This window comes from Oncorhynchus kisutch, linkage group LG8 (genome assembly GCF_002021735.2).
Source record: "Oncorhynchus kisutch isolate 150728-3 linkage group LG8, Okis_V2, whole genome shotgun sequence".
In the NCBI taxonomy this organism is placed as follows: Eukaryota; Metazoa; Chordata; class Actinopteri; order Salmoniformes; family Salmonidae; genus Oncorhynchus; species Oncorhynchus kisutch.
Window position 1 is genome coordinate 62,301,251 of NC_034181.2, and position 18,911 is coordinate 62,320,161.

Sequence of the window (18,911 nt, forward strand, 5' to 3'; positions counted from 1 at the left end):
ATTTTCCCCTCTTAATTTCGTGCACCACTGACTTAGTGGTGCACATGTAGCCTTGACCTATTTTAGAGAAATGTAATCATTATTGTAAGCGCTTTCATTGTCTGCTTATTTTCTTTTAGCCCTTTTTCGATCCAATTGGTAGTTACAGTCTTATCCCATTGCTGCAACTCGGGAGAGGCGAAGGTCGAGAGCCATACGTCCTCCGAAACACGACCCGCTAAGCCGCACTGCCTCTTGATACACTGCTTGCTTAACCTGAAAGCCAGCCAGGAGGAAACACTGTACACCTGGTGATCGTGTCAGCGTGCATGCGCCCGGCCCGCCACAGGAGTTGCTAGAGTGCGATGAGACAGGGGCGGCCAGTCAAACCCTCCCCTAACCCGGACGACGCTGGGCCAATTGTGCACCGCCTCATGGGTCTCCCGGTCATGGCCGGCTGCGACACATAGATGAGACGGTCTCATAGATGAGACGTAACATAATACATGTAAATCCGGGACTTCCAAATCAGTGTTACGTTTGGTGTGATTACATTAGACAGAAGGTAACTTCAAAAGTTGGGTGGTTGGTCGGGGTGGATGGGTCTAGCAACCCAAAGGTTGCGTATTTGAATCTCATCATGTACAACTTTAACATTTGTACTAATTAGCAACTGCTTACTACTTTTTAACTACTTTGCAACTACTTGGCATGTTAGCTAACCCTTACCCTAACCTTAACCCTTTAACCAAACTCCTAACCTCAAACCTAACCTTAACCCTAACAATAACCCCTAACCCTATCCTCTAGCTTAGCTAATGTTAGCCACCTAGTTAATGTTAGTGTTAGCCACCTAACTAACACTAGCCACAACAAATTTGAATTCGTAACATATTATATGTGTTGCAAATTCGTAACATATTATATGTGTTGCAATTCATAACATATTGTACGAATTGCAATTAGCAACATATCATACGAATTATAATTTGTAACATATCATACTACACTGAACAAAAATATAAACTCAACATGTAAAGTGTTGGTCCAATGTTTCATGAGCTGTAATAAAACATCCCTGAAATGTTCCATATGCACAAAAAGCTTATTTCTCTCACATTTTGTTTACATCCTTGTTAGTGAGCATTTCTCTTTTTTCTGACCAAGATAATCCATCCACCTGACAGGGGTGGCATATCAAGAAGCTGAATAAACAGCATGATCATTACACAGGTACACCTTGTGCTGGGAACAATAAAAGGACCACTCTAAAATGTGCCATTTGTCACACAAGACAATGCCACAGATGTTTCAAGTTTTGAGGGAGCATGCAATTGGCATGCTGACTGCAGAAATGTCCACTAAAGCTGCTGCCAGATAATTGAATGTTCATTTCTCTACCATAAGCCGCCTCCAACTTTGTTGAGACACCAGTCTCAATGTCAACAGTGAAGAGGCAACTCCGGGATTCTGGCCTTCTAGGCAGAGTTGCAATGACAAAGCCATAACAGCCTTCATTTCTCAGAACAAGAATAGACTAAATAGACTGCTTTCAGAAGAAAGCACTTTGTTTCTGGCCATTTTGAGCCTGTAATCAAACCCACAAACGCTGATACTCCAGATACTCAACTAGTCTAAAGAAGGCCAGTTTTATTGATTCTTTAATCAGAACAACAGTTTTCAGCTGTGCTAACATAATTGCAAAAGAGTTTTCCTTTTAAAATTATAAACTTGGATTAGCTAACACAGCATGCCATTGGAACACAGGAGTGGTGGTTGCTGATAATATGCCTCTGTACGCCTATGTAGATATTCCATTTAAAAAATCATAGTCATTTACAATGTTAACAGTGTCTACACTGCATTTCTGATAAATTTAAGTAAGTAAAAAAATGTAAGTGACCCCAAACTTTTGAATGGTAGTGTATATGTGACCAACAGATGCATATCTGTGTTCCCAGTCATGTGAAATCCATAGATTAGGGTCTAATGAATTTATTTAAATTGACTGATTTACTTATATGAACTTTAACTCAGTAAAATCTTTGAAATTGTTGCACGTTGCATTTATATTTTTGTTCAGTATAAATGAAGTGTCCCAGATTTAGTTTACTATGTTACATCTTCCACTGAGTCCACGTTTATCTACTTTGAAGAGCTAGTAAAATGATTTTGTCAGACAGCTCTGCAGCATACTTAGGCAGGCTTGCCTAGCTGAATATGATGACCAAAGACAGTACAGTACGAGGAGCCCAGAGATAACATTGTCTGGCTGGCTGCTCCTGCCTGAGCAAAGATGAGATGATGACTTTAAGGAATGAAAAATGGTAAAGCCATCAAATAAAAAATCAAATCAAGGTAATATAAACAACTGAAATATTGTATTATTTCATAGTAATGTCATATTTTTCTATTGATGTCTACCCAATGTGGGCCTGACAGAGAAAATTGAATATTTTCAATATTTTGGCAATTGAATGTTCACAATTGTTGGCTTTGGACTTTCCATTAAAAAAGCTCTAAAATAATTAGAAAATCATTATTTCATAATGATGTTAATGTTTTTTTAAATTATCGTAACCAAAATAAAAAAGGTTATTATTTTTTAAATAATTGAACCGAAACCGAATCGACCTCAAAAAACACTTATCAGTCAGCACTAGTTCCATGTAGAACCCTCTGTGGAAATGGTTCTACGTGGAACCCCAAAAGGTTCTATCCGAAGAATCCTTTTAGGTTCTAGATATCACCTTTTTTTATATGAGTGTGAAGAGAGTACAAGACATAGGGCATATAAGTCGCTTGGAGTGGTGAGGGACAGAAGGGGGAGGGGAACGTGGGAGGGAAAGTGTGGGGGAAAGAGACTGGGAGAGAGAAGCTGCTGGTGTGGACTGTAGCTTGCAGCTGCAATTGTGGAAGAACGAGAAAGCGTGCGCATGTGAGAGAGACTCAGAGACTACTAGATAGAGAGAGAGAGAGAGGGATATAGTGAGAGAGTGAGAGAGACAGACAGAGAGAGAAGGCTGAAGCACAGAGTGAAGTAAATAAAGAAAGACAGTAGTGGCGCAGTGCTTCTCTGTCTACTGTAGATGTACAATTCTGTTGTCTGTGGAGACAGTGTGATACCAGGACTATACATTTGCTATCTCACCCAATTGTCTCCTATCAGCTGGATTTACTCAGAAAAGGACATCAATGACCATTGGACCATTTACTTGTTCACAATATTGCAGGCACTAAAGGTGGACTTTTAACAAGTGCAGTGACAATGCAGGTGAGATTCTCTTGATTGTTCAAACACTGTACATGTGTTCAACTGCATGTTGTACTGAAATTATAGTTTGGTTTGCTAGATTTGAATTTGAAATGAATTAATTGTGGTACATGGCATTTCTATCTGTTTTATAATTGGGGAAACTGAATATCTACCAGATGCTGAGTTATGGATATTTCATATGTTATGTTTGCGATAAAAAAAATATTCAACAGCTTCTGTCTGAAGCCAGTTGATGTGTGGACAGAGGCTGTGCTGTTATGTTTAATTGAGGTAATAAACTGTTACTATGCATTTACTTATAATCTGAGATATATTTGATATGGCTTCCAGGTAAAAAACAAAACAAAGATGTGCTTTGGAAAGTGAACTTTTATGATTGAGTGTAAGAGAACAATGACGTACTGTATCTCTGTATCGCTCTTCTTTCCCCTCTCTCATACCGTACACACAGATACAGTCACACTCACAAGATGTGTTGCTTTTGTTCAGTAAATCCTGTGCTGCTGCAGACAGCAGGACAGTTGTTGGAGTGACGTGCTCCGGGTGGGGTGCCTGTTTGTTAGACGAATGTGATTGAGACCACAGTATATTGACAGGGAGTAGAACAATAAGACTACTGTACATGGTTAACAAACACAACAAAGATCAACAGAGCAAGCGAGGAGTTATAGATCAACGGATAGCTAGATTCAGGAATAAAGCCCTGTTCACAGTGCTCCTCACACATCCTGTAACAGCAAAATAAAGTGGATTGATAGAGAAAGTAAGAGGTAGATGAGAGGTGTGAAAGAGATATGTAGTATGGGGGGGTCGTCAGAGATTGAGTGGACTTTGGAGAAGGGAAGAAAAGGGTAAAAGGAGGAGAGGGAGTGTGAGAGAATTGAAGGAGTCACTGCTGTGTTCAAGTACAGCTAGGCCATGACAGTGAAGACAGCCCTGGCTTGGGGCGACATCGAGTAGAAATGGCCAGTCCATTATTCCAGATGAGCGTTTCCTGCTCCAGGGGGGAGCCCTGACCTCGCCCCTAATCCAGCAGCCTTCCCCACGCCTCTCACTCAAGGAAGCCGCCACGGCTATCCTCAAACAGTCAAGCATGTATCCACTGCATGCATGACAAACACAGGCCTCATGAGCCCTGTAGTCAGTCAGCCCTCCTCACCCAGCTACCAACCACGGTTTACCAAATGTTCACCACACACTTCTGCCTACCACTTAGACATTTTACTTTGCACAGACACTTGTATATCAGTTTTAATTTGTATCAAGGGCAAGGCATTTGTTCGCCTATTGTTATACTGTTAGTGCACACAAACACTTGCATCTCCTTGGTCTTTTGCATTGGTTAGGAGTTTGTGAGATTTGTTTTGTTGTAAAAACTATAATATTGTGTGCGTGTAGTCTGCCAGATCAGAGGCAGAAGGGATGACCAGGGATGTTCTCTTGATAAATGCGTGAATTTTCCTATCTTGCTAAACATTCGAAATGTAACAAATACTTCTGGGTGTCAGGGAAAATGGGAAAACATTTCTTTAGGAAGGTAGTGAAGTAAAAGTAAAAGTTGTCAAATATAAAGTACAGATACCACAAACAATGACTTAAGTAGTACTTTAAAGTATTTTTACTTGAGTACTTTACACCACTGGTTATGTGTCATTATATAAGAAAATGAAATATTGCAAGTTGAGCATCCACTTCCCATTATGACCCGTAGAGTAAATTGCTGCTCTTAGTTGAGCTATTTAGTCATGGTGATTGGTCTATAGGCATGGCTCATGATGAACAAAAAAATGCAGCCTCTCTGTCCATGTTGGATTCATTAGCTTCATTCAGCCTTTTGCACACACACATACTTCTGCGTTCGAAGATTGCGTGGAGAGAAAAAAAACCTTTCAATGTGCCGTAAAGGTTAAGGGCTCCTGTCATGACTCCCACCCAAGGTGGCTCCTCTTCCTGTTCGGGCGGCGCTCGGCGCTCGGCGCTCGTCGTCACCGGTCTACTAGCTGCCACCTATCCCTTTTCCCTTTTCTGTTGGTTTTGTCTTATTGGTTACACCTCTTTCTTTTTTAGGTTTTAGTTGGGCTATTTAAGCCTGTAATGCCCGCCTGCTCTTTGTGCGGGCTTATTTTCCTCTGTTCATGTTTGTGGTTGTGCGTTTTTCTTGTTTTTCTCCGGACTGGTTGGGTCCTGGTTTTGAGCCGGTCTTGTTATTGCGCCTAGTGTTTTGGCGTGACCATTTTCCTGCGCCGGAATAAAACATTGTCCTTTACTCTCTGCTTCCTGCGCCTGACTCCGCACCCACTACGCATAGAAGTGTGTTACAGAAGCCCGCACCTACATGGAGTCAGCAGGAGCAGCGGCCACCCACCTTCCATCGATGGAGGAGCGCGTCCTCCATCATACCGCCATCCTCCATCGGATTGGGTCGGCGATGGACCAAATGATGGAGAGAATGGACCGATGGGAGAGGCATGGTCTCCCCACCTCGCCTCCAGCTCCTCCGACAACTCAACCCACTCCTCCGGCGGTGTCCGGCCCCAGCGCACTTGCGGCTGGGTGCCAGGGATTTTTGCTCCAGCTCGAGCTGTACCTGGCTACCGTGAGGCCGACTCCCTTGGGCGAGCATCCTCGTCTCATGCCTGACGGGCCGAGCCCTGGAGTGGGCCACTACCCAGAGTTCACCCACCGTTTCCGGGCCGTGTTCGACCACCCTCCGGAGGGCAGAGCGGCGGGTGAACGGCTGTTCCACCTTAGGCGGGAGACGAGGAGCGTGCAGGACTTTGCGCTGGAGTTCCGGACCTTGGCCGCTGGGACTGGGTGGAATGACAGGGCCCTGATGGACCACTACCGGTGCAGCCTCCGGGAGGACGTCCGCAGGGAGCTAGCTTGTCGGGACGTCACTCTCTCCCTCGATGAACTCATAGACATGCCGATCCGGCTAGACAATCTGCTAGCTGCCCGCGGGGGTTCAGAAAGGGTCCTGTCAGTTCCACCTCCTGGCCCTCCCGCTCCCATACCTATGGAGTTAGGGGGGGCCGCATCGATGGGTACCGGAGGAGGAGGCTCCTCCTGCACCAGCTGTGGCCGGAGAGGACACACTTCCGACCGGTGCTGGAGGAGCCCGTCTGGGAGTCGAGAGGGTAGGCAGAACACTTCTCGTCACCCCAGGTGAGTCAGCACCAAACTCACCCAGAGCTCCCTGTTGGTCACATGTTTGTATATTTTTTTCCCCTGAGTTTTCTCCCTCTCTCCAGCATAAGGAGCTAGTTGATTCAGGTGCAGCTGGGAACTTTATGGATCGCGGACTCGCCCGTAAGCTGGGGATTCTGCTGGTGCCGATAGATCCCCCTTCCCCGTGCACTCCTTAGATAGTCGACCGTTGGTGTCAGGGCTGGTCAGGGAGGCCACGGTTCCACTGGACATGGTAATGCAGGGGGATCATAGGTAGCGGATTAGTCTCTTCCTTATCGATTCACCTGTGTTTCCAGTGGTGCTGGGTGTTCCCTGGCTGGCCAGTCACAATCCTAGGATTTCATGGAAACAGGGGGCTCTCCAGGGGGAGTCAGAGGAGTGTTCAGGTAGGTGTATGGGAGTTTCCATTGGTGCCACGTCGGTGGAAAGTCCAGACCACGTTTCCACTGTGCGCATTCCCTCTGAGTATGCCGATTTGGCTATCGCCTTCTGTAAAAAGAGGGCAACCAAATTACCACCTCATCGACAGGGGGATTGCACGATAAACCTCCAGGTAAACGCTGCACTTCCCAGGAGTCATGTGTACCCATTGTCACAGGAGGAGACGTTGGCTATGGAGACATATGTCATGGAATCTCTAGGACAGGGGTACATTCGGCCCTCCATGTCACCCATCTCCTCGAGTTTCTTTTTTGTGAAAAAAAAGGAGAGAGGTCTGCGTCCGTGCATTGATTATCGAGGTCTCAACTCCATCACAGTGGGGTTTAGTTACCCGCTACCTCTCATCGCTACGGCGGTGGAATCATTTCATGGAGTGCGTTTTTTCACGAAACTGGACCTCAGGAGCGCGTATAATCTGTTGCGTATTCGGGATGGAGACGAGTGGAAAACCTTGTTTAGTACCACATCTGGCCATTATGAGTACCTCGTCATGCCGTATGGGTTAGAGAATGCTCCAGCCGTCTTTCAATCCTTTGTAGACAAGATTCTCAGGGACCTGCACGGGCAGGGTGTGGTGGTGTATATTGATGATATCCTGATCTATTCCGCCATACGCGCATGTGTCTCTGGTGTGCAAGGTACTTGGGCGACTGCTGGAGCATGACCTGTACGTTAAGGCTGAGAAATGTGTGTTCTACAAATGAGCCGTCTCCTTCCTGGGTTATCGCATTTCCACCTCGGGGATGGTGATGGAGTGTGACCGAGTTAAGGCAGTGCGTAATTGGCCGACTCTGACCACGGTAAAGGAGATGCAGCGGTTTTTAGGGTTTGCCAATTACTACTGGAGTTTTATCCGGGATTTTGGCCAGGTGGCGGCTCCCATTACCTCACTGCTGAAGGGGGGGGGGGGGAGCGCATTTACGGTGGTCGGCAGAGGCGGACAGAGCTTTCAATCGTTTGAAGGCGCTGTTTTACTGATGCTCCCATGTTGGTACATCCGGACCCCTCTTTGGCGTTCATAGTGGAGGTGGACGCGTCCGAGGCTGGGGTTGGAGCCATGCTATCACAGCGCTCGGGCAGGCCACCCAAGCTCTGCCCCTGCGCTTTCTTTTCGAAGAAGCTCGGTCCGGTGGAGCGAAACTATGATGTGGGGGACCGGGAGTTGTTAGCTGTGGTAAAGGCCCTGAAGGTGTGGAGACACTGGCTAGAGGGGGCCAAGCACCCTTTCCTCATCTGGACTGACCACCGTAATCTGGAGTACATCCGGGCAGCGAGGAGACTGAATCCTTGTCAGGCAAGGCAGGCCATGTTTTTCACCAAATGTAGGTTTACTATCTCGTATAGACCAGGTTCCCTCAACACGAAGGCCGATGCGCTGTCTCGTCTCTATGACACAGAGGATCGGCCCATCGATCCTACTCCCATCCTTCCAGCTTCAAGGCTGGTGGCACCGGTGGTATGGGAGGTGGACGCGGACATTGAGCAGGCGTTACGGTTGGAACCTGCGCCTCTACAATGTCCTACAGATCTTAAGTATGTGCCGCTTGGTGTCCGTGATCAATTGATTCGGTGGGCTCGCACACTACCCTCTTCGGGTCATCCTGGTGTGGCGAGGACAGTACGGGGTCTTAGGGGGAAGTACTGGTGGCCCACCCTAGTTAAGGACGTGAGGTTCTATGTCTCTTCCTGTTCGGTGTGCGCTCAGAGTAAGGCTCCTCGGCACCTGCCTAGAGGGAAGTTACAGCCCCTTCCCCGTTCCACAACGGCCGTGGTCTCATCTGTCAGTGGACTTTCTTACCGATCGTCCCCCGTCTCAGGGGAACACCACGATCCTGGTCGTTGTGTCCTGCCGTCTCCTCCCATTGCCTGGTCTCCCTACGGCCCTACAGACTGCGGAGGCACTATTTACCCACGTCTTCCGGCACTATGGGGTGCCTGAGGACATCGTTACTGATTGGGATACCCAGTTCACGTCCCGAGTGTGGAGGGCGTTTATGGAGCGTCTGGGGGTCTCTGTCAGCCTGACCTCGGGTATCACCCCGAGAGTAATGTGCAGGTGGAGAGAGTGAACCAGGAGGTGGGTAGGTTTCTGCGGTTGTATTGCCAGGACCGGCCAGGAGAATGGGCGAGGTACGTCCCATGGGCGGAGGTGGCTCAGAACTCACTCCGCCACTCCTCCACGAACATGTCACCGTTTCAATGCGTGTTGGGCTACCAGCAGGTCCTGACACCGTGGCATCAGAGTCAGACCGAGGCTCCTGCTGTGGAGGAGTGGGTGCTGCGCTCTAAGGAGACCTGGAGGGCCGTCCAGGAATCCCTCAAGCAAGCTGGTGGATGGCAGAAGAGGAGCGCTGACCGCCACCGCAGTGAGGCCCCCGTGTTCGCACCGGGGACATGGTCTGGCTCTCGACCCGAAACCTGCCCCTCCGCCTGCCCTGCCTGGAAGCCGCGGCTGCAGTGTGTGGGGCCATTTAAAGTCCTGAGGAGGATAAACGTGTTATAGATTACAACTCCCTTCTTACTATCATATTAACCCCTCTTTTCATGTGTCTCTCCTCAGGCCGGTGGTAGCTGGTCCTCTGCAGGAAGGTGAGGTGCCGTAGGTACCTCCGCCCCCTCTGGACATCGAGGGGTCCCCGGCGTACACCGTACGTGCGGTTCTGGACTTGTTTTGGTTTTAGTTGGGCTATTTAAGCCGGTAATCCCCGCCTGCTCTTTGTGTGGGCTTATTTTCTTCTATTCATGTTTGTGGTTTTGCGTTTTTCTTGTTTTTCTCCGGGCTGGTTGGGTCCTGGTTTTGGGCCAGTCTTGTTATTGCGCCTGGTGTTTTGGCGTGACCATTTTCCTGCGCCGGAAATAAAACATTGTCCTTTACCCTCTGCTTCCTGCACCTGACTCAGCACCCACGACGCATAGAAGTGTGTTACAGCTCCATAATTCTCTGTACATTATCTTAAACATGTGTCACTCATCCTCGATGTTAATTAACTGGATGTAATTAGCTTGAAGAATATTGTCAGTCCCTAGAGAACCCTTGATCTGTGTCCCTAACGTAAGATGATGTGGGAATGCTTCTGCCTGAGGAGCTGCAGCTGCAGCCAATATTAACTGGGCTGGGCTATTTTTACAGTCGGACTCACAATGTTCTTTAACACATTTCCACATTCACATTTTTTATTGTTGTTCTGTCAGTGTTCCCTCCAATTGCCTTTTTCTTGCTAGATGTCTGTCTCTCTTAATATCTTCATGCACAGCAGTCAAGGGGATATTGTGTATGAGATTGAAAGGGAAAGGTATGTAGTTGTCAGCTGAAACCAAAATGTGGTTCTGAACATTGAGTACTCTTGGACTATTAGTTTCAAAGAAAAGCATAAAATGTTACGCAATAACAAGATTTAGAAGGAACATTTAACATTCCATCTTACCTCACACAAAAGGTACCTCTGAAAAGTACATTGTTTTATACTAATGCAAGTGCTAAGAAGAGATTTTGTTTAACAAGTAATATTTAAAGAAAGGTATAAAAATGATTGCCACCCCTGTTTTTAATACTCTAGCACGCTCCCCTTGCGAGGATAAGAACACAGCCTTTAAACATTTTTTTATGATGATTGTAGAACATGTTGGGAGGGATCTTATACCATTCCTCCATACAGAATATTTACAGATCCTTGATATCATTTGTCTGCCCTTGTGGACTGCCCTCTTCAATTCAAACCACAGGTGCAACTCAATATTAAGTAGGTGTTCCTAATGTTTGGTAGACTCAGTGTGTATGTATAACTTGTTTTTTTTATGAATACTACTAACAACTACAGAATAAACACATTTTGGCCAAGGGATCTGTGGAATAAGTTTAGAGGGTGTAATACAATACAATGTCATATTATTCATTTACAATTTTTCACTGATGAATTTGATATCACAAAAAAGTTTGAGAACCCCTGGGCTAGGGGTTAGGGGTTAAGGTCAGGGTTAGGGAAGAGTTAGCTAACAAGCTAACATGCTAAGTAGTTGCAAAGTAGCTAAAAAGTAGTAAGTAGTTGCATAGTACATTTTTAAACAAAAATAAGTAACCATCCTTTTTCATTTTCACATGTAGCAAGCAAGCCCTTTTATTTTGTCCAATCAACATCGGTAGTAGCTGAGTCAGACAGACAATACAGTTTTCATGCATCTAATTAGCCTATTTCTCAGTGTGGCAACCTGCCTCGGGCTATCAAGTTCAAAAAAGTTAGGTGAATCAGGTCGGACTCGGATGGAGAGTAAGTGAGTTGTTCAAGATGGATAAACAAAGGCAAGACTAATTGGTGCACAAATACGCCGCAAAAAGCTTTATCTGATCAAGCTCAAATTACAGACAATAACCACGTCAGCAAAGCTACCACCTTGTCCTCAACTGACCAAACACTATCGCAGGTGGAAGCTAGTAGGCCTTATGCAGCAGCTAGCACTAGAGTCTCCCAGTCCTCACAGAGACCTCACTGCCAGGGCCTGGCAATGACAGTGGCCTTGCTTCTCTACTTCCTCCCCTCAAGAATAGTGACAGTTCCAGTTCCTCTAGAGAGAGTACCGGTCCTCCTCTTCTCCCAGAAAACCAAGCTGATGACTGTCAGAGACCCAGCGGCGATGAGCGACACCCCCCCCCCTTCTATGAACACTGGTAAAAGACTATGAGTGATGAGACTGATATCCCCGACAGCTAACCCTGAGTACCAATGTGTAATATAAAGAGGCTACCAGCTAAATCATGTATATAGCTATAGATAGGCTAGTTGGCTAGATTGCATTGTTTGCATAATGAAACAAGCCCTAGTAAGCTATTGTTTTGACAGTGGACTGATTTGTATTATTTGTAATTAATAGACTGGTTTTATGCAGCCCAAACTTTCTATCCATACTGAGAGAGAGTGCAAGGATGGCTGGTAGGCTATAGGCCTACAGGACAGTTGTATATTTAAAAAAAATCTATTGGGTACTGATTTAGTATGCAGTTGCATCGATAATTAATTTTACAATCTGACATTTTAGAATTTTCCACTTTAATTACTGAACAAGTAAATACATTATTGCCGCCAGCCAGCATTCGAAATTGCAGCATTGCGACACTGTAGGCCTATAGCTTCGTGAAACATAAACGTTAGACTTAACATGAGAAAATGACGACCAAATAAAAATAAACATATCCATTCAAGCAAAGCTACAGGATACTTCAAGCACTAGCACCACATAATCTGATATGGGGGGGCGCAAACTCAGACTTTTCTGGGGGTCCAGAGAAACTGCGCTACGCACAAATGTACATTTATTAAGTTAGTCTAGTCTTTGAGACCAGGCTGTTATTTTATATAGTCTTTAATTTTGTAACTGACTGTATATTGCAGGGAAACAAAACAATGTATCTCACAAATCCCCTAATCAAGCATTGTGATGTGCATAGAATATATATATATTATTTATTAGTATTTTTTATTTAACCTTTATTTAACTAGGCAAGTCAGTTAAGAACAAATTCTTATTTACAATGATGGACTACCCCTGGCCAAACCCGGATGACACTAGGCCAATATTTGCTCGGCACTATGGGACTCCCAATCACGGCCGGATGTGATACAGCCTGGATTCGCACCAGGGACTGTAGTGATGCCTCTTGCACTGAGATGCAGTGCTTTAGACTGCTGCGCCACTCGGGAGCATGAGAATATGACGTGCAGTAATAAATATCAGAAGTACTATAAAAAAAATAAACACCATACAAAAACCTGTGGGGTACACTGTGTACTTACAATGATTTGGGAAGTATACATTACATGTAATTTCCTTTGAATACATCATGATTGCCTATTTTGTAGTATATTCAATACCTCAAAAGCAAGCAATTTTCTTTATTGCTGTATAATAATAGAGGTTGTTCGTTGATGGGGATTTGTGAGGTGTCATTAGCAGTGCCCTTCTGCAGAACATACTGTATAGGTAACTGCCAAAATAAAGGAAACACCAACATAAAATGTCTTAATAGGGCCACCATGAGTCTCCAGAACAGCTTCAATGAGGCTTGGCATAGATTCTTCAAGTGTCTGGGACTCTATTGGAGGGATGCAACACCATTCTTCCATGAGAAATTCAATCATTTGGGGTTTTGTTGATGGTGGTAGAAAACGCTGCCTCAGGCGCTGTTCCAGAATCTCCCATAAGTGTTTAACTGGGTTGACATCTGGTGACACACAAACCTGTGTGGAAGCATCTGCATTCAATACATTTTGTATCCCTCATTTACTCAAGTGTTTCCTTTATTTTGGCAGTTACCTGTAGGTCATTTTAGGAAACATGTAGCTAGATAACACAGTAGGTGATGTGAGTGTTTATCATGCAAATCAACTCTGTATGATGTGTTTCATAGCAGTGTTTGTAGTTTTCCTTTGGACAGGTTTGATGGTTTACCTTGGTTTATGATGTTCCTGCTTGTTTCTCCAGGAGCATCTCTCAGTCCAGCACATGGGCACCAGGAGCACAAAGTTCTCCTAGTAGTGAGGTTTGTCCTGGGCCTCGTCCAAACTACCATGCCTGACCTCCTGGCCAACCTGAGTGTTCCATGGGGCACACAGGCGATGGTGAGCCCCAACCTGACAGCAGCTGCCCTGGTTGTGCCGGGGTCAGACAAGACTCTGGCCCCCTTCTGCACCTTCTGCTGCTGTGGCCTGCTGAACCGTACCCTGGCTGTGGTGTTTATGGTCAGTCTGGCCTTCGCCATAGTGGTGGGCAACGTGGTCACGCTCACCGTCTTCATGCAGACAAGACAGGTCCGTACACCACAGGGATACCTCAAAGGTAAACAAGCAAACTCACTGATTCAAACTTGGAAGAACAACCATTGGTGTTTTTGACACTGAAAGGTGAAATTCAAAGTCTGGTTTAATGTTCTGGAGTTGTTCTAAGATTTCTAGAGTCACATGTTTGTTTATGTTGCCTGCTGGTTACATTGAACTTTTTAGCAGACACTCTTACCCAGAGTGACTTTCGGAGCAATTATGGTTAAGTGCCTTGCTCAAGCGCACATCGATACATTTCTCACCTAGTCAGCTCGGGGATTCGAACCAGAGACTTTTCGGTTACTGGCCCAATGCGGTTAACTGCTAGGCTACCTGCCACCCTGCATTATTTATATTGGCAGGATTAATTAAGGCAGTCGGTGCTTGTTGATTAGCAGAGAACTAAATCAATTTTCAATACTGTTCAGTTACAATCAGGGATTCCTGATTGTAAAGCAGCGAAACCATTTCCACACAGACTGTAGATTTGTTTCCCATGGAATTAAATGTAAAATCAGCTTATAGAACACAGGGATTTGTACCGTATGTGGTTGAGTGTGAACTGTGAATGACCTTTCTCTCCTGACAGTCTCTCTGGCCATAGCGGACATGATGGTTGGAGTGCTGGTGGTTCCTTTCTCTGTCTACACTGAGATCTCTCTGATGGTGACCAGTTCCCCTCCTGTCTGGTACCAGGGGGGCACTGACCCCTCCATGGGGGGCCTGGTGGGCCCCTGGCAGCCCTGCATGCTGATTGGTCCAGTCTTCGCCGGCTGTACATTTGTCTCAATCAGTACTATTTTCCTGATGACGGTAGAGCGCTGTGTGGCCATCTTATGGCCCCTACATAAGGACCACCTGGTGACACGGAGACGCACCCTGTTTCTCATCCTCTTCTCCTGGGCAGGCAGTTTCCTCCTGGCCCTGGCCCCCCTCATCCTCAGTAACAACTTCACACTGGAGTACAGTGAGTGCAGCCGGATGTGTAACTACGTCCCCCTGTGGGATGGAGTCACGCTGCCCTCTGACGCCAACATCCTCCTGCTGTTCCCTGTGTTTGACTTCACGCTGCTGGGCGGCACCCTGGTATTCAACATCCTGTCCTTCACCAGCATTCGCCACTACACACGCAAACGTAAGCTCATGTCAGAGGGGAATGTAGGGGTGGAGGGAGGGGGAGGCGGCTGCCAACATAGACCCTCCTTCTCTGACATCAAGGCCGCCAAGACGATCAGCATTCTGACGTTTGCCTTCACGGCTTCCTTCACCCCCATCGCTGTGTTTGTGCTGGGCAAAGTGGTGGGCTTCACCTGGTGCAACTTCTCCTTTGTAGCCTTCTGGATCCTGACTGGGAACAGCTGCTGTAATGTGATAATATACAGCGTGAGAGACCAGCGCTTCAAGAAAGGAGTGACTCTGCTTTTTCAGAGGGAGCACTCACCTTCCCATGGGGAGAAAGGCGGAGCTACACCACCCCCACCTACCTTGTGACTACACCCCAAAACCCCACCTCCTCTATTTTGAAAAGACAACCAGTGCCCTTTCCTTTAACTTTACTATGGAGAGAGGGATTTAATCGGCATTTAACTTCAGGTAAAACAACAACAACAAAAATACACAATTATGGAAAATGAATTGTTTCCATTTTTTTTTCACTGTGTTTAAATAATGAAACATAACTGTAGCTAACCTATGCGGTATCTAGTAGTTGCCAGTTATTCCCAGCATCATTTAAATCATATGACTCAAGCTGTCTCATTGGACTAGGTGAGATATCTGTGGGGGATATCTTAATAACATGCACTTTATCATAGAGTTGTAAGTAATGTATGGTTTTCATTTGTTTTGTGACATGTTTTGTGACTATCCTGAAACGTGTTAATTTTGCACAATTTTCTCTATAACAGCTTTTATTTTTGCTATAATACCATTATATTCATGAGGATGGCCCAATCAAATGTGAGTGAATGAAATGAATCTAAATGAAGAGTAATGTTGATTTTTTATAAAGTTATGGGCAAATCCACGGGTCCATGATCTGTACTACACAGACATGCATAATTATGGATATGAATGTCATTCTCTTCAATGTAATGTATCCTGAATAGGTTCACAAAGGTTTACATATGCAATATCCTCTTTTGCATATTCATGTATTATTCTACACACTGGATATTATTTTAATTAGCTCCGCCCCCAAACAAGACCAAATGAAATCTGAACCAATCATAGATGTCTTTGTTTCACAAGTTTAGACATCAAAGTACAGCAGAGCACAGTAGAGTACAATACAGCACAGTAGAGTACAATACAGCACAGTAGAGTACAATACAGCACAGTAGAGTACAATACAGCACAGTAGAGTAGAAATCATTACAGTAGAGTTCTGTACAGTACAGTACAGTACAGTACACTATAGTGTACTCAACTGTAGTGTGCCCTACTGTGTACTGTACTAAACTCTACTGTACAGTACTGTACTAAACTATACTCTACTTTTCTGTACTGTGCTGTGTACTGTGCTGTGCTGTCCAAACTTGTGAACCAAACTGTGATTTGTGACTACTATTTCAAGGCACAAGGCAATGTTTCATAAACTTACAGAAGGCAGAAACATTTCTCCAACGCGAAATATGTGATGATATTAGTTGGCAGGGGTCATTTCTTCAACATTATTGTGTTTTGATGTATTTCTGATGCCATTTTAAGACTTTTTCTGGTAGTTTTCAAAGACCCCTTTTCCAGAAATTCAAAGCACTTGCTTATTCCTAATTTCTAAGATGGAAAATGGTTAAAAAAAATATAGACTCTTAGCTTTCATTTGACACCCAGTCTGACATGCTCCTATGACCTTTACATGTTGGTGTTCATGGGCCCTTATACATGAAAATGACCTTATTCATCGTATGGATGCCAGTGTACACAAGGAAAAATGTATCTGAATGGTACAACAAGCAAAAATGAATACGAAACATAAATGAAACATTTATAAATTCACTGAAATAGGCATAACGATTCAGATGCCTTATCTTATGTTTTGAGGGTGAATGACCCACAAAGACCAAATCCTCTGTTTAATCTGTTCTGTTTAGCGGCTGTAAAGTTACACCATTAGAGAGGCTACATTTACCTCTGAATATTCTCATACCATTATATGTTGTTTATAAGATTACTAGTATTATTCAAGGAAAAACATGCTCCAGATATTTACAGCATGTATACAATGTTGATCAAATAAATGCTAATCAATTTATTTAAATTCAAATAATATCTAACTCGAAATTACATGACTAAAGTAAACATTTTGTAGCATTTTCAATAAACATCACTCAAAGAAATCAGGATCATTTCCACATGATTTGTACTAAATAGCTGTTTGGTACATTTTGTCACAGTGACGATGATATTTTATGAAAATAAAATATCTGTTTTGAAATATTTTACAAGCTTAGAGACTTTGGTTTATGTACAATGTGAACATTGCTGTGTCAATATGTAAGCACTGTACAGAACTTTATCAGTATTGCATTATTCATCAGATGACGTCAGATTTAGTCATAAACGCATTTGGAAACACTTGATTTGTGAGTTTTTAATGGTGTTCAGTCATGAGAGTAATGTGTTCAGACAGTACTAAATGTCTTTCAGACCTCTGCTCTAAAATTCACCGCTTCAGCAGTTACACAAGCTACACTAGAACCAACCATTTTCATCGTTTGGCCTCATCAGGATCCAACTTCCTTCCATTTGAGAAATGTTAGTGGAGAAGAGAACACCCTGCTAGCTGTGGTCAACAAGCCATTGGATGTCTCAGGAGTCCTGATAATGTCTACAATGTGATCTCTCACACAAATCCTCATGAGTCATGTCATAGTTTACAAATATGGCATAAAAAAAAAGTTTTAAAAAGTATATATATACAATAGATTTTTATCTACTATCACTATTTATGTACGACCATGCCATCTTCCTGACAACAGATCACCAAATGGTAGACCTAGTAAATGGTAGACCTAGTAAATGGTAGACCTAGTAAATGTGCATATAATCAGGAAGCTACTCCTCACTCCCATGTGCTGGCCTCACAAACTATGTCAGCAACAGGGTTATTATGGCGATAAAATGATTGCATATATATTTGTTCACCTTTATTTAACTAGGCACGTCAGTTAAGAACAAATTCTTATTTACAATGACAGCCGGTCCCCTAACCCGGACAACGCTGGGCCAATTGTGCACCGCCCTATGGGACTCCCGATCATGGGCAGTTGTGATACAGCCCAGGATTGAACCAGGGTCTGCAGTGACACCTCTAGCACTGCAAAGCAATGCCTTAGACCACTGCGCCACCCTGGAGCCCAATAAATAGGCTGTGATTGGCACGAGGCCCATCACTGAGCAGTGAATTGCTTGTTTGTTGAGAGAAATGCTCTTTGCTGAATATGGAACATGTCAGATGCGTGCTCCGCAGAGCCGTGCTTCATCTTATCCCCCCGGTTGACAGAGAGGGGGTTTGGATATCACATTCCCTCCTCATAATCAGAGCAGTCTGGAGATGCTGCGAGGAAGCATTAGATGGAAATGGATGGGGAGAGGCTGGTATGTCAGAGCAGAGGTCTGGCTGGCAGAGATGTGATTAAAGCATATTCCTCCTACAGGACTACCATGACATAAATGATCTGACACATGGCTGGTCATGTGACACAAGGCAAGGCTAAGGAGAACACTGGACTGTCAAAAGAACCACTTACTGGGAGAGAGAGATATGGGGAAGAGGGAGAAAGAGAGGAGAAAGAGCGAGACAGAGGCATGATTAAAATATGCTGCTGTGTGTTGTTCATTTCACAATCTAAAAGTGGACCTATAATTTGGGTTGTATCATTATGGCACAACTAACAGTCTGACAACAGTGTTCGTAGGTCTATGTTTGCATACTGTATATACCCAGCGCTTTGACTCCGTGGCCACCAGAATGACAGCACTGTTGATTTCCCCAGGCACTCTGGACACTGACAGCCCATCTGTGGTTCATCTAATTAGGGTTTGAGATGACAACAAGAAATCCTTTTTGTGTTTAGGAAATCTCGAAAGTTACTGGCTAATTGCATCCTTAAACTGCCCCTGCAGACATCTCTGCCACCCAACCAGCTCTAAACCAGCTTTCCTTTTCAGCTGAAAGGTAGTCATTAACGAGAGGATGTTCTCAGCTCATGGTT

At 44.7% G+C, this 18,911-nt stretch overlaps 1 protein-coding gene across 2 annotated transcripts; it reads left to right on the top strand.

Moving 5' to 3' along the window:
- Positions 1-2,894: 2,894 nt before the first annotated feature.
- LOC109895451 (trace amine-associated receptor 13c) lies at positions 2,895-17,276 on the top strand. Of its 2 annotated transcripts, XM_020489142.2 has the most exons (3): positions 2,895-3,253; positions 13,361-13,714; positions 14,285-17,276. In XM_020489142.2, the coding sequence occupies exons 2-3, from the start codon at positions 13,447-13,449 to the stop codon at positions 15,184-15,186; spliced, it is 1,170 nt and encodes a 389-aa protein (XP_020344731.2). In that variant the 5' UTR covers positions 2,895-3,253; positions 13,361-13,446; the 3' UTR covers positions 15,187-17,276. The 2 variants fall into 2 exon arrangements, with proteins under 2 accessions (XP_020344731.2, XP_031686647.1); XM_031830787.1 differs by lacking the exon at positions 2,895-3,253 and having other exon boundaries at positions 13,370-13,686.
- The last annotated feature ends 1,635 nt before the right edge of the window (positions 17,277-18,911 follow it).